General features: G+C 34.5%; 6 protein-coding genes across 10 annotated transcripts; 2 read left to right on the plus strand and 4 right to left on the minus strand.

The window, feature by feature from the left end:
- Positions 1–328: 328 nt before the first annotated feature.
- On the plus strand, positions 329–4,823 carry LOC116342130 (UPF0472 protein C16orf72 homolog). Its single transcript, XM_031769630.1, has 4 exons — positions 329–1,111; positions 3,330–3,410; positions 3,560–3,938; positions 4,035–4,823. Exons 1-4 carry the CDS (start codon positions 928–930, stop codon positions 4,156–4,158), a joined length of 768 nt encoding a protein of 255 aa, XP_031625490.1. The 5' UTR covers positions 329–927; the 3' UTR covers positions 4,159–4,823.
- An 806-nt stretch (positions 4,824–5,629) lies between these two features.
- On the minus strand, positions 5,630–8,659 carry LOC116341959 (protein GPR107). Its single transcript, XM_031769397.1, has 12 exons — positions 8,326–8,659; positions 8,039–8,149; positions 7,817–7,962; positions 7,610–7,752; positions 7,440–7,549; positions 7,259–7,360; positions 7,056–7,189; positions 6,837–6,986; positions 6,501–6,768; positions 6,329–6,419; positions 6,072–6,261; positions 5,630–6,006 (listed from the first exon to the last, which is right to left on the minus strand). Exons 1-12 carry the CDS (start codon positions 8,401–8,403, stop codon positions 5,829–5,831), a joined length of 1,701 nt encoding a protein of 566 aa, XP_031625257.1. The 5' UTR covers positions 8,404–8,659; the 3' UTR covers positions 5,630–5,828.
- Positions 8,660–10,947: 2,288 nt separating this feature from the next.
- On the minus strand, positions 10,948–15,257 carry LOC116341875 (protein stoned-B). 2 transcript variants are annotated; one of them, XM_031769204.1, is made up of 10 exons: positions 13,586–15,257; positions 13,429–13,526; positions 13,290–13,362; positions 12,785–13,216; positions 12,064–12,707; positions 11,856–11,992; positions 11,601–11,782; positions 11,312–11,522; positions 11,073–11,226; positions 10,948–11,041 (listed from the first exon to the last, which is right to left on the minus strand). In XM_031769204.1, exons 1-9 carry the CDS (start codon positions 15,225–15,227, stop codon positions 11,073–11,075), a joined length of 3,573 nt encoding a protein of 1,190 aa, XP_031625064.1. In that variant the 5' UTR covers positions 15,228–15,257; the 3' UTR covers positions 10,948–11,041. The 2 variants fall into 2 exon arrangements, with proteins under 2 accessions (XP_031625064.1, XP_031625062.1); XM_031769202.1 differs by having other exon boundaries at positions 10,948–11,226.
- Positions 15,250–19,191, minus strand: LOC116341876 (protein stoned-A). Of its 3 annotated transcripts, XM_031769206.1 has the most exons (3): positions 18,969–19,191; positions 18,518–18,858; positions 15,250–17,564 (listed from the first exon to the last, which is right to left on the minus strand). In XM_031769206.1, the coding sequence occupies exon 3, from the start codon at positions 17,533–17,535 to the stop codon at positions 15,277–15,279; it is 2,259 nt and encodes a 752-aa protein (XP_031625066.1). In that variant the 5' UTR covers positions 17,536–17,564; positions 18,518–18,858; positions 18,969–19,191; the 3' UTR covers positions 15,250–15,276. The 3 variants fall into 3 exon arrangements, with proteins under 3 accessions (XP_031625066.1, XP_031625065.1, XP_031625067.1); XM_031769205.1 differs by lacking the exon at positions 18,518–18,858; XM_031769207.1 differs by lacking the exons at positions 18,518–18,858; positions 18,969–19,191 and adding an exon at positions 18,173–18,280.
- Positions 19,192–19,686: 495 nt separating this feature from the next.
- LOC116342092 (glyoxalase domain-containing protein 4) lies at positions 19,687–24,938 on the minus strand. Of its 2 annotated transcripts, XM_031769585.1 has the most exons (6): positions 24,719–24,938; positions 24,321–24,370; positions 24,159–24,265; positions 23,789–24,097; positions 23,573–23,715; positions 19,687–19,974 (listed from the first exon to the last, which is right to left on the minus strand). In XM_031769585.1, exons 1-6 carry the CDS (start codon positions 24,806–24,808, stop codon positions 19,825–19,827), a joined length of 849 nt encoding a protein of 282 aa, XP_031625445.1. In that variant the 5' UTR covers positions 24,809–24,938; the 3' UTR covers positions 19,687–19,824. The 2 variants fall into 2 exon arrangements, with proteins under 2 accessions (XP_031625445.1, XP_031625444.1); XM_031769584.1 differs by lacking the exon at positions 19,687–19,974 and having other exon boundaries at positions 23,283–23,715; positions 24,719–24,937.
- On the plus strand, positions 20,866–21,691 carry LOC116342093. Its single transcript, XM_031769586.1, has 3 exons — positions 20,866–20,985; positions 21,062–21,091; positions 21,159–21,691. The coding sequence occupies exons 1-3, from the start codon at positions 20,924–20,926 to the stop codon at positions 21,367–21,369; spliced, it is 303 nt and encodes a 100-aa protein (XP_031625446.1). The 5' UTR covers positions 20,866–20,923; the 3' UTR covers positions 21,370–21,691.
- Positions 24,939–25,071: the final 133 nt, after the last annotated feature.

Raw genomic sequence — 25,071 nt, forward strand, 5'->3', positions numbered from 1 at the left:
CGATGCGCCATATGTTTTTATGGTAGTTTGAAGTGTGACATAAGGCATTCGTAAGCATTGGCTCCTTTTGTATGTGTGTATGTGGTGTTTGTTGTTTTCACATACACATACATCGAAACAACCAATCGAATAGCCAGCAACTGTGCACACAAATACATAACACACTGTAGCGTTGTGCATGTGTATTCATGGTTAATGCGTATTGTTCGTATTGACGACACAAAGGAATCAAGACATAAATAAAATCTACACCAAAACACTGAGTTGCCATAAAAACGTTCGTGTTCTGGTGTTGCTGCTACTTGCTCTTTATCCATTGTTACTTCATTAATCAGTCAGAGTTTTTGTCTTTGTGTAATAAATATCACCTATTCGCCATATCGCGTGTGTACGAGAAAATAATTTACAGAAAAAGTAATTTGTATGTGTCCAAATATTGTATAAAGAAATTTTTCGTGGTGACTGTTTAATGCAGTCATCAACCGAAAAGAAAGAGCTCAAATCTGGGTGAAGAAAAAAATAAATAATAATCGGAAAAAAAGAGTATTTCTCCCAACTACGAAATTCTTTCAATTCCATTGTCCAATCGACCTACAGACTAGATTAGTTTGTGTTCGTTTTTTTTCTTTTTTGAGTTCGACTTTTAATTGTATTTCACCAAATATTTTGTGAGCACGCGTTTGTGGTGGTGTAATTTTGCATTCAGACAACAAATTAAATCAAAACCGATCAGAACAAAGTTAAAATTTAAGAATATCAAATCAAAACGGAAATTCTGACAACTGGAAGCAATACGTTTTATCTATAGAATTTAAATTGTTTGTGTTTTATCGTGTAAAGTGCATTGTAATACGATCGTAAATATTTTTCAAGCGAAACATCAAATACCTAAAAATAAATAGACACATCACAAAGATTTCACACAAAATGCAAGCTAACGAAGGCGACGGCGATGGATGGGCCGCTAACATTGAAGAACAGTATATCGAAGCAATTGAACGACAACAGCCCAACTATGAAGCTCAATACTTAAGCGAACGCGATAATTGCATCCGAAATTTATTTCATAATTTTCAAGAATCAGCCACATCAATCGCACAACTCTACAGAGGTAAAATGAGAATGTGTCAAAATTACATGGGACCAACATTTTTTTTTTATGTCGAGTCAAGTGCAATAGAAAAATAGAGAATCTCTTCGCAACCACTGTTTTTTTGTTGTTGTTTTCATTGAGCTGCGGTTTGTGCTGTGACGGCATTTAGTGTGCGCCTTTTGGAGTGCATGACGAAATCAGTCTTTTTGAGAGGTGTCAACGAATAAATTATTTGACAATAACTGGTTAATCATCCATGAATTTCGGCATTTTTGAAGGATTAAGCTAAAAAACAAACATTTCCATCGATATATACGGTTATTTCGTTCGAAAGAACGATGCGGCAGACATTTTGTTATTTTGTGTGGTCACATATTTGATGACCATAAAAATGAAATTAATACGGAAATGAAATACTTATTTCTAGACGTAATAAATCGTTTAAATGGAATATCGTTTATGGAAATTCGAGAAGGTTGCATAAAAAAGAATATTTCCACGGAATTTAATTGATTTGATAACAAAATCAATATATCTTTGGAAATTGAATTGCTTGTCGCTAAGAAGATTTCCTTTCAACACAAATTGTCGTGAATTGCAAATTATTATTAACCTTTGTCATTTTCGTTTATGGAGACGCTTTTAACTCGTTAATTTTTCAGGCAAATTTATTACACAGCTACGAGGGTTGCTCCATAATTTTTTTTAAAAACATATATAACACAGTTGTTTTTTGTCGAAAATGGTTTTATTGTTTTTCAAAATATTCCCCGAGATGATCGATACACTTTTGCATTCGATGAAACCATTTGTCATAGCATTCGTGCCACTCCGAAACTGATATCTCCAAAACGTGTGTTTTGAACGCTTCAACTGCTTCTTCTGGTGTCGAAAATCGTTGACCACGTAGTTTTTTCTTCACGCTTGGGAACAAAAAAAAGTCATTGGGTGCCAGGTCAGGACTGTACGGTGGATGACCCATCAGTTCGATGTTTTGACCGGTCAAAAATCGAGTAGTTTGAAAAGATGTGTGAGAGCTCGCATTATCGTGATGAAGAATTATTTTGCGACGGTGGTTGTTTTTTCTTATTTCACCAAACACTTCGGGCAAACAAATGGTGGTATACCAATCAGAATTGACGGTCATACGATCCTCTAGTGGAACGGTTGCCACATGACCACTTCTCCCGAAAAAACAGGCGACCATTCGCTTCGAAGTGCTTCTTGCTCGAACAACTTTCGTTGGGTTATCTTCATTTTGGAAGACCCATACAGTCGACTGCTGTTTCGTTTCGGGCTCATAGGCATATATCCACGATTCGTCACCAGTGACGATTTTATTAACGTCTTTTGAAGCACCACGATTGAATTTCTTGAGCATTTCTTTACACCAACTCACACGAGCCATTTTTTGTTCATCGGTCAATTTATGTGGGATCCAACGAGAGCAAATCTTTTTTACGGCTAAATGTTCATGCAAAATTGTATGTATGCTGTGGGATGAAATGCCCAAAGATGCCTCAATCTCACGGTAGGTCACATGACGATCTTCCATAATCAGTTTTCTGACAGCATCGATGTTTTGTGGCACAACAGCCGATTTTGGACGACCTGTATGAAACTCGTCTTTGAGCGAACTACGACCGCAACGGAATTCTCGGTACCAGTTATAAATTGTCTGAAGGGTTGGTGCTTCATTGCCAAAGGCCAAATGAAGTCGATCGAAACACTGTTGTTGAGATAATTTACTTCGAAAATCGTAGTAAATCATTTTACGAAAATCTTCACGTGTAAAATTCATTTTTTTGTTGAGTCGCAGTTTACCAGTCACTGTAAACAATACAAATAGCGTTCGTACGACAAAAGGTTCAGGGCACGAATACATACCAAAACATCAAACTTTACGAATATGACAATGGTTTACATCGGGCAACACTATAAGTACCATTTTAAAAAAAATTATGGAGCAACCTACGTATTGATCATTTTAAAGTGAAATTTAAAATGAGCTCATTTAAAGTTTTTTTTTTCTCTTTCTATTGCACACTTATTATGTCACTTTCGAATATGTTTACATTTTTTTTGTTGCATTTCTGAGAAAGTTAGCTATGAATAGTAAATAGTTAGGTGAATTAAAGGAGTGGCATTTTACATGTTGACATAGTTATTAGCTACATTAAGTGATACAAAAAACGGAATTGACAAAATTTGTCCTTTTTTTCTATTCGATACATAGACAGAATGAATACGAGTGAAACAGGTGCTCTGTGGATACCGTTTCAAACAGCAGCTGGAACTGTTACTACTTTATACAAAGGTAAGATTTTCTTTACACAAAAAAGTGATTCTTTTGAGCTCACACATCAAATTAGTAATGTAAAAAAAGTGTAGAAAAAATGAATGTTTACGAGTAACATGAAAACTTATGTAAAATAAAATGTAACCTTTTCAATCGTTCTTATTTAGAATCATGTGATGGAATGCGTCGTACAAATGACTTGGCAATGAATACAGGATATCAGCGTCGTACCCGTGATATTGCCGATTGGGCGCGCAGTAAACGTCGACGTTATATTCGTCGCGAAGATTTGCTTGCCTATTTAGCTGGAAAATCATCACCGCCATCAGGGATGATACATGTTACACGACTGTCTCCACAGCATTTGTATACAAATACACAACAAGCGAAACCATTGCACGGTCAACATATTGTACCGACTTCACCAACATCAGCACATCAAATGCAACCACACAATGAGCATCATCATCTGCACAACGGTGCCACTTTTGTCTCATCGGACTCAGACTTGCATACGTTCAAGGATGCCTTAGCTCGTCGTTCACGGTCAGTATTCAATTGCATTAAATGCAGACCATAAATGAACAAATGACTAAGTGATTGTTTTGTTTCTTCTTCTTCTTCTGTTTTTTAAATGTACAGTGCTCCCGAGTTGTATGCATTCGTGGCCGGTGAAATCGCTCGTAATAGCAAGCGACCAGCTAGTCCATTAGATGTAAATATGGATGTTCAAAGTCTTTGCAGTAAAAGACAGCGTTTCATGTAAATTTTTGTCAAGAACACTCTCACACACAACCATCTTCAGATTAAAATAATAATAACAATGAAACACATGCGCCCGATATAAACAGCAACTGCACACACACATCATTCTCTGGATATACGTATAAATTAGAAAATATCATCAAAGAAATTAAAATAATACCAGAACAACACCAATAATAAATCTATGCATTATGCTAATGAGAAGAGAGAGAAAAAAAATCGAAGCGAGATTCACAGGCAGATAAAGAGACAGAGAACTTGGATCACCATATTCTACATACAAACAATTTTTTGACAAGAGAAGAACAACAGCGAATCGGAACAAATCATCAGGTTAACAGACATCAAAGAAACAAATTACTAATTGTGGTACCGAATCGAAGTTAAAATTACTAAAACACCCATTATTCTCACACAAACACACGCATAGAAGCAACCATCTCGTTATCACTTTAAAATCTTTTTCGTTTTTTATTCCCTCTTTTGATATAAATTTTAAGACTTTTCATTATAATTACTTTTTTGTATACATTCGGAAGCAATTTACTTACGAATAATTATTGATGATATTTTGGAAAGTAAAAAAAACATATTTTGGAAATTGTTAAAAAAAATCGTGTTAGAACGGCAAAACCTTAGGAGATCAATGAATTTCTTTTAATCATATATTTTTGCTTTATTTTTTTTTTTTCGTTGATCCAATTTATTTGAAGTTATGTTTATCCCCTTTTTTTCCTCATCCTCAATTTTTTTTTGTTCATTGTTTTTGCAACACAGAATGTCGCGCTCGCTTTTTTTTCGTTCAGGATATTGAGTAAATAATGATCTGTTTACTTATTATATAACTACAAGAAAACCAAAATCAGTAAGTTAGGTTATTTACTGCGTATTGTAGTACACTTTTTTTGCTTAGTCTTTATTGCAATTACTATTAAAAATGAACTTACGTGTATTAATTTACAACAACAAGAGAAAAAGAGAAAGAGGTTAAGAAAAGTCGAAATGAATAAAAAAAACAATATTTTTGCCAATTATCAAACATAAACGGTGGCCTGTTTTATTTCATTCGTATTCACTTATACAAAAAAAAAAAACATTCAAATGAATCGATCCATAGCTTGATCATCAAAAAATTGAAAATTTCTCCTGGAACTCTTAATTTTGACATCTCTTAATATGGTGAGTAATAAAATTGATTTATTTTCGCATTATTAGCAGACATTATATTGAGACATTTTCAGCCGGATGAATCAGATCAGCCAGATATCGTCAGGAGCTGAAATTAAGTGAAAACACGGATTTCATTGGCTATAATTACATTTACATTGCTACAATCACTATAACAATCACTCCATTTCAGCTCCTGACGATATCGGGCTGAGCTGATTCATCTTGCTGAAAATATCTCCATATAATGTCTGTCCATTAGTAATGCTTTGAATTATGAACTGAGCAAAGAAAACAACAAAATATTGACTCGGATGAATTCGCTATTTTTATTCAGCTAAAAAATGGATACAAAAAGTCTTAGAGAAAAGAAATAGGTGTTATATATTCCATCAAAATATGCATTCAATTGGATGATAAGCTGTACCTTCAGTTCGTTCTCACGATCACAATAAATTTAAAATACTATGGTTAAACTTGACTTAGCTACAAATTTATGTACAATTAATCGTATTCATGGCTTGATTCGCGATTGCTGATCAGATTTTCCTTCTCATCATCATCACCATCGGCATTGTGAGCGTTCGATTTGGCATGTGTCTTTGGCACAGCTACCAATGTTGCCGATGACTGAATCATATTTCGATTTTTTAATCCTTGTGTTAAGCCACTTTCATACAATCTACAATTTAAAAGTTGGTAAAATTGATTAAAAAAACATTAAAAATCAATAATCACAATGCTTACATTTCAACTTCATCATCTTGTTCATCGTCGCTGTCTTCAGCAAAGTAAGGGTGGATTGGAACCGGTCGAAATTTGTATGCTGTTAGTGCATAAAATATGTATGTAGCCGATTCTTTGAACATTTCATCAAGCCAAACGTATTGGAAGGGGACAGTTGCCCGCAGCAAATATACAATAATGCGAGTGAAGTCTAAAATAAGAAATATATATTATCTTTATGTGATTCGAATGCTTTTGGTAATCAAATGTTCACTTACAAATGTAACACACGATCATGATGTAAAATTGTCGGAAGAGCCGTAATTTCTTCAAGTTTGTCGCTGCTTTGCCATCTGTCGACGATGCATCCTAAAAATCAATAGACACATCACAAAGATTTCAAACCAAAATGCAAGCTAACGAACAGCATATCAACAACAGCCTACTCACTTGAAGATGTCGAATGGACCATACAACCGGAAATAGAATTGCACCGCAACATATCAAATCCACTAAAATGAATATATTTGTCCAAGTGGCTCGTTCAATGTCACCTTCTTCACTTTCATCAATAATGATTTCAGCTACATTTGCCAAAATTTGCAACGGAATCACAATCATAAATAGCTTTTTATCCTTGTCAGCCAAAATATGTTTTATAAATGTCCAACCAGTGCCAATTAGAACAATGGTAATAAATAGTACGGCACCCTTAAGTCTGTAGAATAATTTTAGGGTTTAGTGAAATTGAAAATTCTTCAAATATTCACAAAAATTTCGACTTACAAATGAGTCACATAGTATAAAATGGCCCAAGCTTCAATGTGTTCACCCTCTTTATCGATGTAATGATAATTGATGGAGTGGAACATCAGCGAAAGTGATTTCAAAAATACCAAAACGCTCATGATATAATGGATCCGGAATACAGTATGTCTGTAATAGTACGAAATTATGTTAAAATTGAATATGCATATGTAATTTCAAGTAAGCCATATCACTCACGTGCTCTTCTTCAGAAGAAATAGCCAAAATAAGCCCGATAAAAAGAAGATGAGTGACATCATGAAATAAAGTTCGGGCAAAGGCATTTCTCCAGCTGATAAAAAGTTACTTTTGTTCGCTTCTTCAATGTTGATCTGCAACAAAGACAAGTGGATGACGTCACACACTAATTTACAATACAACCAAAAACCAATTATACTCACATTAAAATTGAGTGCAAACATGTTTCGCTGATAATTTGGACAGGCGTGAAAGTATAAATTGTAAAGACCTTCCTCGTTTTCGGTTAAAACATACATCACAAACTGAAAATCGATTGTAAATAGACTAATTTATTAAAGTATTCAGCTAAAACAGGCATCAATATATAAAAAAAAAAATTACCGAAAAATTGTAGTAACTGAACCCCAAACCTTCCATTTTGGTGGCGTACATTGGTAATCTGATGTTGTTACACCTGGCATTGGCCGCTTCTTCATATTGACTCGGTTCGGCTGCATATACAAAATGAATGGTATTAACTGGTAATTTACAAACAAAAAAAATTAACTAACCAGATCGTTTGCGACGTTGACTCTCCAACAACATGTTTGCATACAAATTGGATTCATCTCGTTTTTGTGCAAGATTTGGCAACTGAGTTCGATCCTTGTAGATATGAATGTTATGCCAATCTTTTGAACAATTTACAGTCACTCTGCATAAAATAAAACACTTTAACAATGGAACAAACAAAACAAATCGAAAAAAGCATATCTTACTGTTTATTTTTGAGATCCATCGACAGATAAGCGATTGGACCGTTGTGTTGCATTGAAGCTGGTTCCTCAAGAATGCATTTATCCTGATGATTATCAATAAATGGATTCATTGCATCGCTTCTCGTCTTGTCTAAGGTCAAACCGAACTGAAAACCATACAAGAAAAAAAAACATGATTAAAATCGAATATTTGATTGAAGAATGTTTTATTTCCAATCGTACCATTTCACCTTCACGTCCATCGTCTACGCGAAAATTATATAGATTCACATCTAATGTACCACCATTAAAGAATCCGAATGTGCTAAGTGAAATATATCTGCGAACGTCACCCTTAAAATTAAAAGAAAAAAGCAATTCGATTGAAATAAATGTAAATATTTATCGCGTAATTAGCACAAAATGAACCAATTTGAAAAGATTATCGATTATTTCGAGCGACTAATTGACCTTAACGTTGTATCGTTAAAGTCATTTCATGTTCAATAAAAAAAAAAGTTTTGATTTACCTCAATTTCCAAATGATGTTTGCGTCCAACACAAAACTGCAAGGTTGCAGCTATTAAAAATGCAATTTTTAACAACATCTTCGTTAATTCAATCCCCAACAATTGTGAATGTTTTGTATAAGTGCGTGTTTGTTTTATTATGAAAACGATATCAGTGCATGAAATCTTTTATTTTTCGAAAATAACATTATTTTTAGGTTATCTGTATCATTACTGTTTCTATTAAAACAAATAGAAATAAACTTAATCTCAATCCAAGAAAGCAAATTTCTTTTCAATAAAACAGATACGTATATTTATTTTCACTGTTTTCCTCTACATACTTGACTTTTACTTACGTTGACAGTCAATCGTGTGGTGTATACACTCGCACTCACACATACACATAGTTTGACAGTTCGACTATCGCTTATTAGTGTCGCCACAAGTGCTATAAAAGTCGAGAATGTGTACGAGTGACGACACACAGTCAATACATTCAATTTTTACATAAAATTTGATAGCCGTTGCTTCCGCAAAAAAAAATGAAAAGAAAAACCACAAATGATATATTCATTTATTCATAATTTATTATTTATATGTATTTTTTAACATTATAATATTTCATACAGTATATTTATATCTTTTTTTGGTTGATTTTTCGCAATTTTTTTTATCTGTAACTGGCGGAAACGAATACACTTTTCATTTGTATTTTTTTTACATTTAGATTGATTGAAAGTAATAATACAATTTTTCAAATAATTTATATGTAGATAATAATTCAAAATCTATTCCTGCTTTTGCTGCGTTGAACAGAATCTTAGAGTCATTAAACTAAAACCTCTGAACATTTTGACTATTTGAAATAAAAACTTTTTCTTTGTGTTTGACTATTTCATGATAAATATCTATTTGTATTAAACAACTGAGAATTTCAATTTTCAATTTTCATCTGCTCTAGTTATAATAGTGTTAGGTTTTGTTTCTCTGTATTTGACTAAACCTACATTTAAATTATATTTCATTTTCTCAAAGTCATAATATATGTTTTTCTTTTTGAAAATAGTATATTCCGTAGATTTTTTTCCATTAGCAATAGTCAGGTATGATGCTTTTTTGGATTTGATATTTATCATTTGTAAATTAAAAACGTCAAATAAAATATCGTAACTGCAAATGCATTAACCAACTGATTTATATGCCAGCATTCTATATTTTGTAAATATATATATTCGTTTGAACGCCACTAACAACATCATTTTGCAAATGTTTTTTTCTTTAGTTTTTTTTTCTTTTGTCATAATAATATTATTGTTCTCATTTTGCTATACGATTTCTGTTTAAGTTTGTTCTTCAGGCATTACATTTATCTCAATTTAATCATAAATATATTCAGTCAGCAATAAAATTTAAATGGGAAATTTACGTAATATGTATATATTTTTGTTTGTTAAACTTATTGTGCTAAAATAACATTTATACTTTCAAAATCAATGAATATGTATTGCATTATTGCGTTTAATTTTTATTCGAAATATTCTTTTGCTTTTGATAAAACGAATAATAATAAACTTTTCCATTCGAATCACCAATCAATATCAACGGAAATACACTTAAAATGCATCGTGAATGATATGAATCTTGCGATTCGATTAAATCAAAGGGGAGTAAATTCACATTTTTCGTTTTTCAGACAAATGGCAAACTTGAAATTAAAGAAAAAACTTTGGACTTTAAGCAGTTATACATTTAATTTGGTTTTCGATTTATAATAAAACAAAATCTAATTTTGTTTTGTGTGAGAATATTTGTTTGGTGTTATCTAAACAGCACCGATTCCAATCAGCTCTTTACTCTTTTAATTAAAAACCATTTATTTTCGAATAAAAACAGACTTTTTTTTCATTCAATCAATCTAAATTGTTCGTTCATTTCACGGACCTTTAAAACCTTGTACTCCTTTGTTTCTTTAGCAACCATGGCATTAGCTACTCACCTTTATTCTCTTAAATAATAATGAACAACTATTTATAATAATGAATATATTGGTATTGTGACATCTATTGCAATCGGTTTTAATGTTGCTGTTGGTTTTTAGGGTGGAACTCTCTTTGGTTTGAAAGGTTTATTTCCAAAATATTTCCAACACGTCAATTATTAACAGAGGATGCATTGTGCTATAATTATGATATAGCCTATTATCACATCATTTAAAATTAAATTGTTCATGAAACTCAGAAACAGAAAAGGAGAATGTACAGAAGCTTAGCTCTAAGTTCTGTATACTTGCATATTTTGTTGTTGCTGTTGTTGTTTTTATGTTATATTTAGTATTACTTGATTATTCAATATTTGCAACATGATTAGGAGCATTTTATGTTTGTTTTCTTTGCGTGTATGTGAATTCTCTAAATTATCTATTTCGTGTATTATTTTTGCATTCGTGTGCCGTTTTTACTTGCATTTTCCTGATTTATTTTTTTTATAACTATTATTATTGTTACACAAGCTTTTCGTTTGATTTCATACATTGCACGCTAGCTTTGGTTCATCATTCGATTCTATTCCGTTTTTATTTCTTCTCGTGATATGAACGTTTTTTTTTGTGATGCTCTTAATAAATTGCTATTATTAAATAACTTTGTTATTTTTTTTTTTTTTTGGTTTTTCTTGCTGCTTTTGTTTTAGACTATTATGATTGTGATAGAGAATTCATGGTCATGGTATTTATAATAATGAATGCCAGGTGGTTTTCATTAACCAATTTAGTTTGAGTCTGAATCAGAATCACTACCACCCTCAGGCACCGTTGGTGGCACCTTTTTCTCTTCTGGCACCGTTTCTGGCGTTTCCTTTTTCGTATAAGTTGCCGCAAGATACGCATTTTGTTCTTGGCCCTGGGTGTATTCGATACCAACCCTATTTTTGGAGAGAAAAGAATTGATCAGTCAGTTTTAGTGGGAAAATCAAATCAATTTAATTTATTTCGCATAGCTGTACGTACTGGTATTCATAACGGGATAAATATCGAACGTATTTCTCTGGTGGATCGTCACTGTCTGAATCTTGAACGCTAACCGAACGAATTGTTGTGTGTGACACAACTGTTTGTGGCATTGTATACTCTACAAAACAATGTTCGGCCAATTTATCGGGTATTTGATCATAGCTCGTTAACGCCATACGAACAACCATTTGGTGTGTAGTATATGCACCTTGAAAAAGTTGAAAAAATGATGAATCTCTCTTGATTTTCGATAAATCGAATGGAATTTTTTCAAAATTCAATTTACCTTGACCATCTTTTGGTAGTTTTGGGCATCTCCACACAATAGAACGATGATGATGTTCATATTTGGCTTGTCCTGATGTTACTTCGATTAATGATTCTTGCAATTGGTCTACGGTTCCCAAAATTCGTTCGATACCTTTGATTTTTCCAGTTCGACGATGTGCCGATTTTACTGAACCATATCTAATGAAAAGCACGCAAATTTTGGATTCATTTTTCTTTTGATTGTTTCTCCTTTTTTTTTTAAATACGTTACCTAAAATGTTTTTCTACGCGGAACAAATAAATCCAACATTCTGGTATTGGGAATCGTATCGAGACATCTTCGCAAGGAATTTGGCCCAGTTTTCTTGATGTAACGCCAGGAACAAGAACGTCAACACGTAGCTCAACCTGAACAAAGCCGAATTGATAAGTTTAAATATTAAATATTTGAAAGTAGAAAGTTCATTAAAATTACTTACTCTTTTGCCAGTGACACACCATACAGCTTTCACTTGCAACGGCATTTCGCGATTTTTCGGTGGTCGAACACGGAAACGCATTAATTCGATATAACAAGCGTCTGGCGGTTGGAATCGAATCAAACGGCTGCGTTCGTATTCATTTTGTTGAACGCATGCATGAAACTCAACCCCTTCCAATCGAATCCATTCTTCGGTGGCAACCGGTATAATATCATGTCGACCAACAACTTCTTTACCTTGTCGCCACATATCATTCACACCCAATTCAATGGTTGGCATACCATTTAAAAATGCCAAAAAGAATAAACGAACCCGAGCTATTTGACGTGTTATGGTTCCGTCGATGGTTTGTTCTGCATAAAATTCATCGACGGCCGTCACTTGAACTTCTTCGAATTTATAGGTGAGTGCACGATCACGATGTACATTGAATTTAAAAAATTGCTCTTCCACTAGTACTGAAAATTGTTTAACATCTTCATAGTTTGCGCTACCGATTTTAAATAGTTCGCTGACATGGGGATGATGTTCAACGGGTAAACCTAATTTCTTCAAATCACTGCCAAACTCCTTAACACCTTGATAATCGCCTTGAATTGCATAAGCAGCAAATTGGCTCAGTTTATTTGTAATTCGTTCGGCTTTTGTGAAACAAAGAAAAATACACAAGCAATTAATATTTTTCTTATTAAAATACCGATTCGATGTTTGATTATACCTTTGGTCACTTGTCCGGGTCTGACACCAGGCCGTTCTTTGTACAAAATGTATTGCAATTTTATCGTGAATATTTTACCAAATTGATCGAATGGTTGTGCACTGATATCACTGACTGAATAACATCCTTGCAGTGGAAGCTCTTGAAATGGTTCTTTATCCTTGGCGGTATTGAACATTTGAATGACTGGCGTATCATTTTGGAAGATCATACGCACAAAAACTTTCTTCCAAAATCGTTGAGCTGTGAATTTCTTTTTATTTGGCTGTCGCAAAAACATCTCCCAACCGCTGCCCGTGTACGTGATGCGTGGAAAATCTTCCAGCGGCTGCGATACATCGTCATCGAATAGTGGTGTTGATGGTGATTCCTGTGACTCAGTTCGGTGCATTTTATTTTCATCCGACAACGGTAAACTGCGTTCACTTCGATCTGATGAGGAGCGAAGAAAGGTTTGTGGTTCGATTTAAATTTGAAAACAATATCAGTAAAATGTATTCATTACCTTCAGCATAAATAGAGCTGCCTTGAGATCCACGTGATTGTGGTGGTACCAAACCTGTCTTCGTTGTTTCATCCTACACAAATTAAATTTCGTTAAATTATTGACATTTTTAATGGGTGGCAAAAAAAACAAAACTTACTTCAGGTGGTGCTTGCATTGCTAAAAATGAGTCAAAACCTTCATCGGCATCGAAACCAGATGATTCGCCGGGTGTAACAAAATCATTAGCTCCCCAAGCTGCAAATAAATTAAAACGTTAAATTTCTTTCTAAGTCCATCGAATCAGTTGAATTTACCATCGCTTGGAGCCGGTGATTTGTAACCGCTTGAAACTCCAAAGCCGTCGAGTAATCCGTCATCCTTTTTCACTGAATCGAATTTTGCTGCGAACGCATCGAATTCATCATTTTGTGGGAAATCCGTTTGAGCTGGTTGTACAATCTGTTGTGGAGTGACCGCACTTTCAGGCGAACCGAATGGATTCGACGCAGGCGATACATCATACGCTGATGTTTCATTTATGTACGTATTGATTATGTCTTGTTTTGCACTGTTCAACTGATGATCAACCGGTGTTTGGCCTCGATCCAAGTACTGTGCATCCGGACCGGGTGAATAGAATGGCGTTGAAATTCCTGGTGATCGATTTGATGAATCAACAGCACTGCTATTATCTGAAATTGATTCCGATTTATCGATATCATGCACACCATTGTATGGTTCATCGTTAATTTTTATCGATGAAATCGGTGTGCTATCAACTTGTTCAGGTTGTTTATTCTCTATGACATGCGGAATATCTTCAACCGAAGGTGGATTTGGTATTGGTTTTGCGACTGGTTCAATAACAGGTGGTTTGGGTACAGCCGGTGGTGCAGGCCGCTGAGGCGGTGCGGCTGGTCTTTGTGGCGGTGCTGGCCGAGCTGGTGGAGGTGCTGGTGTCGCATTTACAATTGGCGCAACGGGAATCGGAGCGCTAATTGGTGCGACACTAATAACGGCAGCAACTGGAGATGGAGGAATCGGCGCTGCATTTGTTATCACTGCGGTTGCTAAATTCGACTGAATTGGTTGAATGTTGCTCATCATCAATATATCAGACATAAGTAGATCGGGTTTTTGTGGTTCCGCTTTTGGTGGTGAAAATAAACTCAAAATATCTTGATTTGATTTTGGTACTTGTGGTTTTGGCGCTGTATTCGTTCCAAAATCAAACAAATCGGCTTCATTGTCTGGTTGCGCTGGCACATCTACAACCTTTTGCTCGAGTGGCGATGGCCGAGGCGGTACTGGCCGTACTGGTGGCATCTTTTGAGCAACTTCAAAAGCAGGTTCATCGTCAACATCAGCAAATGGATTATCATTTCGCAAAATGCTGCTATTGTCTGATTCTAAAATATCGTCCATAAGTAGATTTGCAGTGTCAGGCGTTGGACTTGGAGTATGCAAATCACGCATTGAAACCGGTGACGGTGTTCTTGTTTTGGGAATTCGATCAAGCAAATGAGTGCTAGTTTGATCTAAATGATCGGCAACCGATGAAATTAAATCTTGAGTTGTTGGATTTGGTGGCGTTGGTCGTGGCGGTGGTTTTTTCACACCATCAACCGGTTCATTCATAACGAATGGCGTTTGTGTTGGTTCCAAAAGAGTTTGAACATGATCTTCGTCCTCGGTGATAGTCGTACCAAAAAAGCTCATCGCCTTATCGACCGCTGTTGACTCAGTCACATTTGGCACGTCTGCAATATTAAGCACGGTAGTCGGTTCAACGGCATCAAATGCAAATGGATTAATAGCCTCGCTTAAAAATGGATTATCGGTATCTTCTGCTTCATCGGCTGGTTCGTTACTCAATAAAAATGGATTTGGTGTTGCTGCTGCTGCCGGTTCATTTGTTGGCTCAGCTTCGTCGTCAAATAGAAATGGATTCGACATTTTGATTTGTTTTTTTCTTCTTTTATTTGGTTGTTTCGATTTAGTCTTATTACTTGTGAATCAATTCAGATTCGAGAATTTTAATTTCGGCTTGTCCGGGTGCGATATTGCTTGCAAATGAGGTGTCAAATGGATCGATGTCGTCAAATGAGTCTTCAACGGGCAAAGTAATTTGTGGCGTTAAAACTTTACCGCCCAAACCAAGTTCCTGTGAGTCAGAGTTAATGTCTAAGACGTTGGTTGTTTCGGTGCTTTTAACGGTGTCAATGAATTCGTTTTCAATGAGTTTCAATTCGGCTTTGCCGGGTAAAAGAAGTGCAGATGCGTTACTTGTATCAAATGGGTCTTCGACCGCAAATTCTTCGTCTTGATTGACTGCAGATGTGGCTGGTGTTAGTACTTTAATGTCAATAGTTGCTTCGCCCACACTCAATAGGTCTGGCTTTTGATTCGGTGTGATGGCACGCGGATCAAAATCCGAATCACTGATATCGGCTGCTTCGTTAACGTCTTCAATCGATTTATCCGTATAGTATGGAGTCACTGGTTTTTTCTTTCCTTCACCGTTATTTATATTCAATGTGTTGCTCACATCAAACACCACCGATTTGGTTTGATGATGTTGATTGATGTTCAAACAAAGCGATGATTTGCGTTCGGCTGTGCTTATTTGTGTTTGTGGTTGAGCGACTTTTTCGTCGCTTCTCGGATCAAAATCTGGATCACTCAATGAATGCTTTATGCCACTGTCACTCAATAGTTCTTTTTCTAAAAATTTAATTTCCGTTTCTTTTGGTTGTACAAGTTCACTTATCGTTGATGTATCGAACGGATCGATTTCCTTTTCAATCGATTCACTTGCGCTAATTACAGGAACGTGCGATAAATCGGTCAAATCACTTGTGCTGCCGCTCAATAAATCTTTTTGTTTAACCGCTAGACTTGATTGATAAATCGGTTCAACTTTAGCAATCGAATCGGAATTGGTTGGCTCTTCACCGGCACGTGGATCGAAATCGTCGTCGTCGATACTTTTTTCACGTACAACTGTTGCAACAAATTGAGTATCAAATGGATCTACGTCTTCGTCTTCACCAATATCTTCGTCATAAACATCAACAATGCCCAATTCGGCTTGTTCTTCAAATTCGGACTTCCAATCTCCTTGTTCGACGGGTATTGGTTCAAAAACAAGTGCGCTTGCATCAACTACAATCACATCAGATTTTGGTTTGGTCAATGACTCAGTGGCCAAATCATCAAATTCGTCACGTTCGGCCTCTCGACGTAACCGTTCCGCTTCTTTTTCTTCTTCTTGTTTTTTCTTCAAAAATTCCAAATATCGTGTATCCAAATGGCCCAAATCAATTGGAGCATCGGCAATCACATCACTTGGATCATCTAATAATGTGAGTACTGGTTTTTCTTCAGTTTCTTCTGGTTTCAATACTTCAGCAATAATATCTTCTTCGATTGATTCTTTATCTTGATCAAAACTTGAGAGTAATAAATTTTGTGGTCCTCTTCGTGGTCGTTTCAATGCTTCCTTATTCAATGAAACATTTTCAACGCGTCCCGTTAAAACTTCAACGGCCGAACCAATGTTAACAATTTTCTTACCACGTTTTGATACTTCCGGTCCTTTGATAACTTTTTCAGCGAAATTTGTATCAAATGGATCGGGACCGAGGTCAGTTTCTTCGGGTGATTCCGGAACGTAGGCAAGTGGTAAATTTTCTAATTCATCGATATAATTGGTATCGAATATATCATCCGCTTCCTCTGACTCACTTTCCGACTCGGAGAGTTCAACAACGGCCTCTTTGAGTGCCGCTAATTTACGTTGCTCCTCTAATTCTTCTTCGGTTAATGTTGGCTTATTTTCTTCTTGTTCGTCTTGCGGTTTCTGCTCGTTTTCCGGTTGTTTTGCCGCTGGCTTTGGTTTTGGCGGTGCAACTTTTTGGAAGAACGATTTCTCTTTAATACGATTTAAATCACCTTGAGTCTTCTTAAGAATCGAATCGATGCCACTTGTTAGTTGTGTAAACTTTGACCATTCGTCGTCATCGGTTTTTGGTTTGGATGTTGAAGCTGATGGTTGGGATTGAGCTTGTTGTTGTTGCTGGTGCAGTTGGTGTTGCTCCTCTTGATGAGTTTGCTCTTGTTTTTCAGCTTCTTCCTGTTCGGCAAGTTGTTTGGCCCTTTGCTCTCGCTTGAATTGCTCGAGTTCCTCCTCGGTAAAAAGTTCTTGATTCTTTTTTGACTTTTTATTCTTCTTCTTTTTTAATCCCTTTGGTAGTTTAAGCATTATCTATTTTAGCCGAGACATTGAACCATCTATTTTAAATAAAAATATATTTAAATTAAAATAATTTACATTCAAATGACGCAAATAAATTTTCTATAAAAAGAACGACACGATTTTGACAGCGAATAACGTGCAAAACAGCATGCAAATCAATTCTATTACTTATGAGTTATGTATTGAATTCATTTGACGAACACGGAAAGTGCATGACATTAACCAATTGCCAGTTATTTATGGATGGCGCACACAAATTACCCTTCCGCAGCTGAACAATTTTGTTTGAAGTGATTTCAATTATTTATTGCCTAATGGGATTGCTCACTTCGTTTTTCTATTCAATCGAACCCAGCTTCACGCACAATTAAACGGAGTGCAATGAGGTATATTTATTTTTTTAAACGTTATCTATTTTTCTTCAATCTCTGCACAATATAAATGATTTTTCAATAGATCAAGATGTGATTATTGAGTCTCATAAGAAATAGAGAAAAGAAGTAACCTTGAAATGTGTGCCAATAAAGAATGTTGTGTTATGCAATAAACTTCAAAATAAATATGCCATTTTCAGCAAAGAAAACAAAAACTTCTTATAGATACAACTTCCACAAAAATAAAAAAACAAATAACAACGACATACGTTTTGTGGGACATATAATTTGGATTCGAATTAAATTTTGTCCAATTACATTTTCACGCACACATATACAAACGCTCACACTCGTTCATTCATAGGATACTGAATATGGTGTATCATGTAGTGAAAAGCAATGAAAGGTGTCAATGGCGAATATAAAAATAATAGGTGAGATTTTCACTATTCTCTATGGTTTTCCCTCTCACACAAATACACGCACACACGTCACAAAAAACGGGAAATTTTGTTGAATGGCATTTTCTACGAGTAATTTTTTTTTGGATATAAATCAGTTTATTTGCTGCAGATTCTAATTTTTTAAATGCATTGAATAAGAATCTCTCTTACCGAAAGCGTACATTTCAATCGATTATTCACGGTATATACGGAGCACTTTATGATTTATGAAAATCGTCTATCGATTTTATTCTTCGTTCTTTTTTTCTTCTTCTTGGTATTCAACTCAACCACCAAAGATGGCCATACACATTAAATATTATACCACCCTCCTCTTTGAACGAAATCACTTCTGTTCGTGTGCCTCTCCTTTTTCAAAGCACAAAAATTTAACAATTCCAACTAAATTTCACATGAAATATCGGAACGTTTTTAATTATTGATTTTTTTTTTCATTAGCTTTTTGCGAAAATGGAATATCGCATTCGTTCCCTTACATTAATTTCCAGTTACTAGAATAAATCACACACATACATTACAATGAGTAAAAAAATTGTTTGGACATTGAAGAAGAAGAAAAAAAAAAACATTCATTCCAACTAAAAGAATATTTGAAACTTACGTCTCTTCACGCAAACACTTGTTTTTATTACGCAAATTTTGATAAAAAAATTTCCGGTGTGCATCAATTACCAAATGCAATGAAAAAAGAAATGTTCACAAATTTGATGATTCGGAAATGAGCAAAAATTTCGATTTCACTTTGTGTGTTGGTTGTACTGACGAAAAATCACAAATCCATCGATACTTTCTGCCTTCGCTACTCGCTTCGAGATACAACTGATACTGTGTGATGTAACAGAATGGGTCGAATGGATAAATCTTTGGAAAGGCGTCTGTGTATTAGAATGAAACAAAATCATTGCAAGGGTTGAGAATTGGTGAGATTGCGCACATCCATACCATGGTGAACAATCCATCATACACAGTACGACCACATTGTGTTTTTCCTTGGAAATGTGCTATGATTTTAAATGAACGTATATTCAATTTAAGAATTTCTTAATTTGTTAATTTGTTTAATTTGTGATGGCTAGATGATTTTTATCAATTCAAATTAAATTCGATAAGAATCAAGATTTAACCAATCTATTAACCTCTTAATTTATTGATTAGTCACATAAGGGGAAGTGAGACTTGCGCCTGTTGGTACAAGACAAGCATGCGTAATAATGTGACGTAGGCCAATTGTCCGCTCAAGGGGAATAGGTGTCATTTCAGTGTTGTTTTTATACACACCGAATTGAATGCACTGCATCGGTTAAATTGAAACACACATGTTGTACTTTTATATCATCAAATTTATATATTATTATGAAATCATTTGGTGCAAGTAAGATGTTTAAGTAACAAGTGTGTATTAAAATGTGTTCCCAAATGCCCAAAAATTAATTGTGGACCTTGCTGTATTGAATTCATTATTTCTGAAATGGATCACGTTGCACGTTTTTGTCTAGGTCAGCATCTGAACCTGGATCAACTTGCGAAAGTTGAGCGAATCCTTCATCATCCACAAAGCAAATTTCCAATTCATTTGGATCGGATAAAATGATGACACGAACGGTTGCCTTTCCAGGTTCTGCGAACCAAATAAATTGCTTGAAGTACTTAGAGATTTTTACAATTATTCTATATGGAATTGGCGAACGTCTCTTTTCTCTTTGATTTTGTATGCGATTAAAATAAGGAACTCTGGAGGTGAGCGAAATGTTTCAAACAATTTGATGACCCTTTTGAGATAATTCTGTGTAGGTGAATCAATGAATAAAGACATGTTGCAATCGGTAGCTGCTATTTATGAATATGACTGGTATATACGTGGTGCGCCATAATAACTGTCGCTCTTACTTTTGGTAAAAAACGATCAATTTTAAGCCAAATCACTTTTTTTAACTTCATTGTATGATTTAAATTAGTATCGAACACGACTGTATGTTCGGTCTTTTCTTTTGTAAATCTTGTTCAAAATCTTGAAGAACACTTTGAACAAAAAAAAGTCTATAACGACACGAACATAATATTGCACATGAGCAGATTGCCAAGGGTAAATAGTATATATTTTTTCAAATAAATACCAAAGAATAATAACAGAACTTTTAGTAACGAAAAAAAAAATTCGTGTAAATCGAACATGTATAGACTTGAAAGGAATTTTGTTTTGAAGACATGCAACAAATAACTATTCCTTCGGCACATCTGTTTTCTTTTAAATACGTTGTTTTTAATCTTATTTTCTCATCAACAGTATTGTAATTTTTAAATTTTTTGATCTATACTTGAATTTAAAGAAAATTATCGTATTTTGGTAGTTATTTGCACAGTTTTATGTAATGATGGAAATTTTTCCATTTAATGGAAATATTTCGCCGAACGTGTATTTGCACAGTTTAATGAAGAATTGAAAATATTTATTTTACTTCAGCTGGTTCGAAATTTAAGAGTATATATATTGAGATCTTGCGAAGATAAATTCAGTTTAATCATTTTTCGACAAGAAGAATCAAGAAATTATTCAAAATGGTGTCATTTGTTCGTTGTATTGTTATCTTTGCCATTATTTGCTTAGCTTTTTACATATCGTAAATATATTTTCTAAATAAATACTCACCTAAGTACTACATCATTCATCCAACTAAAGTTACATTTATTTTTTAGGCACGCAGAAGCAGGCAATAACAATAAAAAGTGCGTTCAATAGTTTGTTTTTGAAAAATAAATAATCTATACATTTTCTATTTTTTTTTTTTTTCAGAAAATGCGCTGCTCCAGAATCAAGTAGCATTCCATCAATTGTATACGGAATGACAGCACCAGAGGTTCCTGCACATCTTAAGAAGTTAGTGAAGGAACAAAAAAAAGCAGAGGCAGTAAGAAAGCAACAAATTCAAAAAGAGATAGAAGCAGCCATTGCTGAAAATATGGCTTTGAAAGCAGCTTTACGTTCACTTGGCGCTAACGTATAATAAATTGAATGTTGTAAATAACCAATGGGAGGATGTGAAGACTTCAAGTCTCTTTGAGCCGACGGTGGCGCCCCGAATTTCAAAGGGGACGTCAATGTAATTTCACAACTCAAATCGAAACTAAACAGCGCGCCAATTTTAAAATTTGCTGTCATTTCCTCCCATTGTAAATAACATTTCAATTTAAAACTCAGCATCATGAGTCGTCCACCAATCTATAATGTTTCTTTCTTTTGTCAATTATAAATATTATTATTGAATAGAAAGTGGCCAATATAATCGGCAGTTTGTAGTTTCAATAAATGACTTTAATAAAATGAAACATTAAAAAATATGTATATCTTTTAATAAAGAAAGCTACTATATTTCATATCTATTTTCATGAGTGCGTGCACTTTTAATGGCAATTTGGATCCAGTAAGTAACTTCTTTTTTCAGGTATGTTTTCCTTTCGTTTTAAGCTCAATTATAATTTAATCCATAGATCGCACTTATGCTAGATTGTCGAAATTTTGTCTCATTACGTTTGATTGTATAAAGAGAACGGAAAAGCTGAAATCAGCATTTTATACAACAAGTACAAGGGCGTAAATGAATACACTGTTTGGAGCAATAAAAATTTATAGAATGTACAAAAAGAATAAATTTGTGATCATCATTTATCACAGTTGACTAAAATATTTGAATAATAAATATTGAGAAGCCAATGCATGAGACATGCGCAAAAAAATATGTTATCTACTACAAAAACTAAAAAGCAGACAATATATTGAGCTGACTATACATTTGAAATGAGACGAAATAGCAAGCTATTTGGGACCTTTCGATTCTGTTGACAACAAAAATGTTGTTGCCCCTACACAACGTGTGACTTCAAATATAGAGTTCCATTTTAATATTTTAGATGTCTATACTGTCAATATGTCAATATTCAATTTATTATACGTTAGCACCCAGTTTACGTAAAGCTGCTTTCAAAGCCTCATTTTGAGCAACGGCTGCATCCAATTCTTTTTGAATTTGTTGCTTTCTTTCTGCCTCTGATTTTTAATGTTCCTTCACTAACTTCTTAAGATGTTCAAGAACCTCTAGTGCTGTCATTCCGAACACAATTGATGGATTGCTACTTCATTCTGAAACAGCACATTTTTTCTAATAAAAAAAATGAAAGATGTATAGATTATTCATTTTGCAAAAACAAATTATTGAACGCTCCATTCCATCATTACACAAACAATGTAAATAAATAATACGATAATTTTCTTTGAACTCAAGTATAGTCAAAAAAATGACAATACTGTTGATGAGAAAATAAGGTTTAAAACAACGTATTTAAAAGAAACACATATGCCGAAGGAATAGTTATTTGGTGCATGTCTTCAAAACAAAATTCCTTTCAAATTTATACATGATTTGGCTGAAAATTTAGCGATTTTTTAACAAAAAGTAAAAGCGACTTTTTGGAAGAACGATTGCTCTTTAACACGATTTAAATCAACTTGAGTCTTCTTAAGAATCGAATCGATGCCACTTGTTAGTTGTGTAAGCTTTGAACATTCGTCGTCATCGGTTTTTGGTTTGGATGTTGAAGCTGATGGTCGGGATTGAGTTTGTTGGTGTTGCTCCTCTTGATGAGTTTGCTCTTGTTTTTCAGCTTCTTCCTGTTCGGCAAGTTTGGTAGTTTAAGCATTATCTATTTTAGCCGAGACATTGAACCATCTAATTTAAACAAAAATATATTTTAGAGGAAGTGAGCCTGTTGGCACAAGACATGCATGCGTAATCATGTGACGTAGACCAATTGTCCGCTCAAGGGGAATATGTGTCATACAGTCACTGAATGAATTTCAGTGTTGTTTTAATACACACCTAATTTAATGCACTGCATCGGTTAAATTGAAACACACATGTTGTACTTTTATATCATCAAATTTATATATTATAAAATCATTTGGTGCAAGTAAAATGGTTAAGTAACAAGTGTGTATTAAAATGTGTTCCCAAATGCCCAAAAAGTAATTATAGGCCTAATATTATCGCTGTATTGAATTCATTTTTTCTGGAATGGATCACGTTGCACGTTTTTGTCTAGGTCAGCATCTGAACCTGGATCAACTTGCGAAAGTTGAGCGAATCCTTCTTCATCCACAAAGCAAATTTCCAATTCATTTGGATCGGATAAAATGATGACACGAACGGTTGCCTTTCCAGGTGTATCTAATGAAGTCAATGGATGTATAACTTTTGCATTGCGTTTCGTGACCTCTTCGCTCAGTTTTGTTTGTTCTTCGAATGCTATGGCAAATGCGATCCGCCCAAAAGCTGTTTTACGATCAATTTTTTCATCTGAAATTGATTCGGAAATTGCGATTTATACGAATAAAAAAGAATTATTACGTAAACAAATTCAATTTCTCACCAATCTTCTTGAAGATCAATTTCGTTTGATCGCCGTCATATTTCAAGGCGAGCTCGTTGTCACTTTGATTTAGCAATTTCATATTCAACAAATCGGTCCAATACGATTGCGTCTTTTGTAAATCGTTCGAATTGATGATTACGCTTTGAACTGGATCGCCAGAGCTTTGTGCATCGGTCACATAGAACTTATATCCATCCGGTGATTTTAAGAGATAAACCTCATTTTCAACGGTGAATGAATAGTTTTGCTTTTTGACACGATCAACAATACCATTTGCCTTAATGGCAATACCACCGAAATCATTTCCTATAACGTGTAAAAGAGTTTCAGAAATATGGTCGCTTAAAAAAAATGTCAGATCTCTTACCCAAATCATAGCTGGTAACTCCGTAATTGTATGTGAGTTCAACGACAAAATGGTTTGACTCTGGTCCGTAGCCTATCATCGTTTTGCTCCAGCGATTATCGTATGGCCTAGCAATGAATATGCATCAAATACCAGAAATGTGCATCACATATTTATATTTACCCATTGCACGAAGCAGCACAGCCTTCTGTAAATTCTTCGTGACGTAAAACCTGTACAAAGAAATCGACAAAGAGAACCGGTATTGAAATTGCCGTCAGAAAACAAACGTTGTCTTAAAGTAAGACTCTCAATTTAATTCACTTTTTCAGGATGACTTTACACAATTTATTACCAGTCACTTTGATTCGTGATTGACAATCACCTTTAATTATAAACATTATAGTATAACATCACTAAAAAGAACAAACATTCAATAAATGGTATCAACGTTTTTATCTCACTGACGTACAAAAGCGCTTAAGTTTCAGCGCCGAAAACCCATGATCCATAAACTGATGTTTCTCTTATGCGAAACCATTTAAAATCAATTGCCATGACTTAATTTAAATGATTGTTACCTGCATCCCGAGAATGTTTCGGAAGAAATTGATGTTTGCACCACGATCACCAATTTTTAAAACAAAATGCAAAGCACGCGCTGAAACCATGTTTATAACTTGAGAGAATAAAAACAAAAACAAATAAACAAAAAGATTTTAGAATTCCCACAATAAATGTGCGATAAATAAAGCAATTGAATGAATGTGTGGTCTGTGCAAATTAACGACAGCTACTGATTGACATTTAATCGCTCAGTACGAACATCGTACAGCGTAGAAACTGGTTGTTTTGTACACGTATGTGTGTTGTGTATGCATACTATTAAAGCATTGATAGCGATACACGGTTTGAGAAGATACACCTATAATAG

The sequence above is a fragment of the Contarinia nasturtii genome, unplaced genomic scaffold, assembly GCF_009176525.2.
Source record: "Contarinia nasturtii isolate CC-2019 unplaced genomic scaffold, AAFC_CNas_1.1 Cnas_scaffold_810, whole genome shotgun sequence".
Lineage (NCBI taxonomy): Eukaryota > Metazoa > Arthropoda > Insecta > Diptera > Cecidomyiidae > Contarinia > Contarinia nasturtii.

Coding starts and splice junctions, on each gene's coding strand:
- LOC116342130 (XM_031769630.1), top strand. CDS start 928: ATGCAAGCTAACGAAGGCGACGGCGATGGATGGGCCGCTAACATTGAA. Junction 1,112..3,329: donor AATCGCACAACTCTACAGAG/GTAAAATGAGAA, acceptor TTCGATACATAG/ACAGAATGAATACGAGTGAA. Junction 3,411..3,559: donor TGTTACTACTTTATACAAAG/GTAAGATTTTCT, acceptor GTTCTTATTTAG/AATCATGTGATGGAATGCGT.
- LOC116341959 (XM_031769397.1), bottom strand. CDS start 8,403: ATGTTGTTAAAAATTGCATTTTTAATAGCTGCAACCTTGCAGTTTTGT. Junction 8,150..8,325: donor AACATCATTTGGAAATTGAG/GTAAATCAAAAC, acceptor TTTAATTTTAAG/GGTGACGTTCGCAGATATAT. Junction 6,007..6,071: donor CAAGATGATGAAGTTGAAAT/GTAAGCATTGTG, acceptor TTTAAATTGTAG/ATTGTATGAAAGTGGCTTAA.
- LOC116341875 (XM_031769204.1), bottom strand. CDS start 15,227: ATGTCGAATCCATTTCTATTTGACGACGAAGCTGAGCCAACAAATGAA. Junction 13,363..13,428: donor CAATGCAAGCACCACCTGAA/GTAAGTTTTGTT, acceptor TAATTTGTGTAG/GATGAAACAACGAAGACAGG. Junction 11,783..11,855: donor CGCGTAGAAAAACATTTTAG/GTAACGTATTTA, acceptor GCTTTTCATTAG/ATATGGTTCAGTAAAATCGG.
- LOC116341876 (XM_031769205.1), bottom strand. CDS start 17,535: ATGCTTAAACTACCAAAGGGATTAAAAAAGAAGAAGAATAAAAAGTCA.
- LOC116342093 (XM_031769586.1), top strand. CDS start 20,924: ATGGTGTCATTTGTTCGTTGTATTGTTATCTTTGCCATTATTTGCTTA. Junction 20,986..21,061: donor TGCTTAGCTTTTTACATATC/GTAAATATATTT, acceptor TTTATTTTTTAG/GCACGCAGAAGCAGGCAATA. Junction 21,092..21,158: donor GCAGGCAATAACAATAAAAA/GTGCGTTCAATA, acceptor TTTTTTTTTCAG/AAAATGCGCTGCTCCAGAAT.
- LOC116342092 (XM_031769584.1), bottom strand. CDS start 24,808: ATGGTTTCAGCGCGTGCTTTGCATTTTGTTTTAAAAATTGGTGATCGT. Junction 24,098..24,158: donor AGTTACCAGCTATGATTTGG/GTAAGAGATCTG, acceptor TACACGTTATAG/GAAATGATTTCGGTGGTATT. Junction 23,716..23,788: donor ATTGATCTTCAAGAAGATTG/GTGAGAAATTGA, acceptor AATCAATTTCAG/ATGAAAAAATTGATCGTAAA.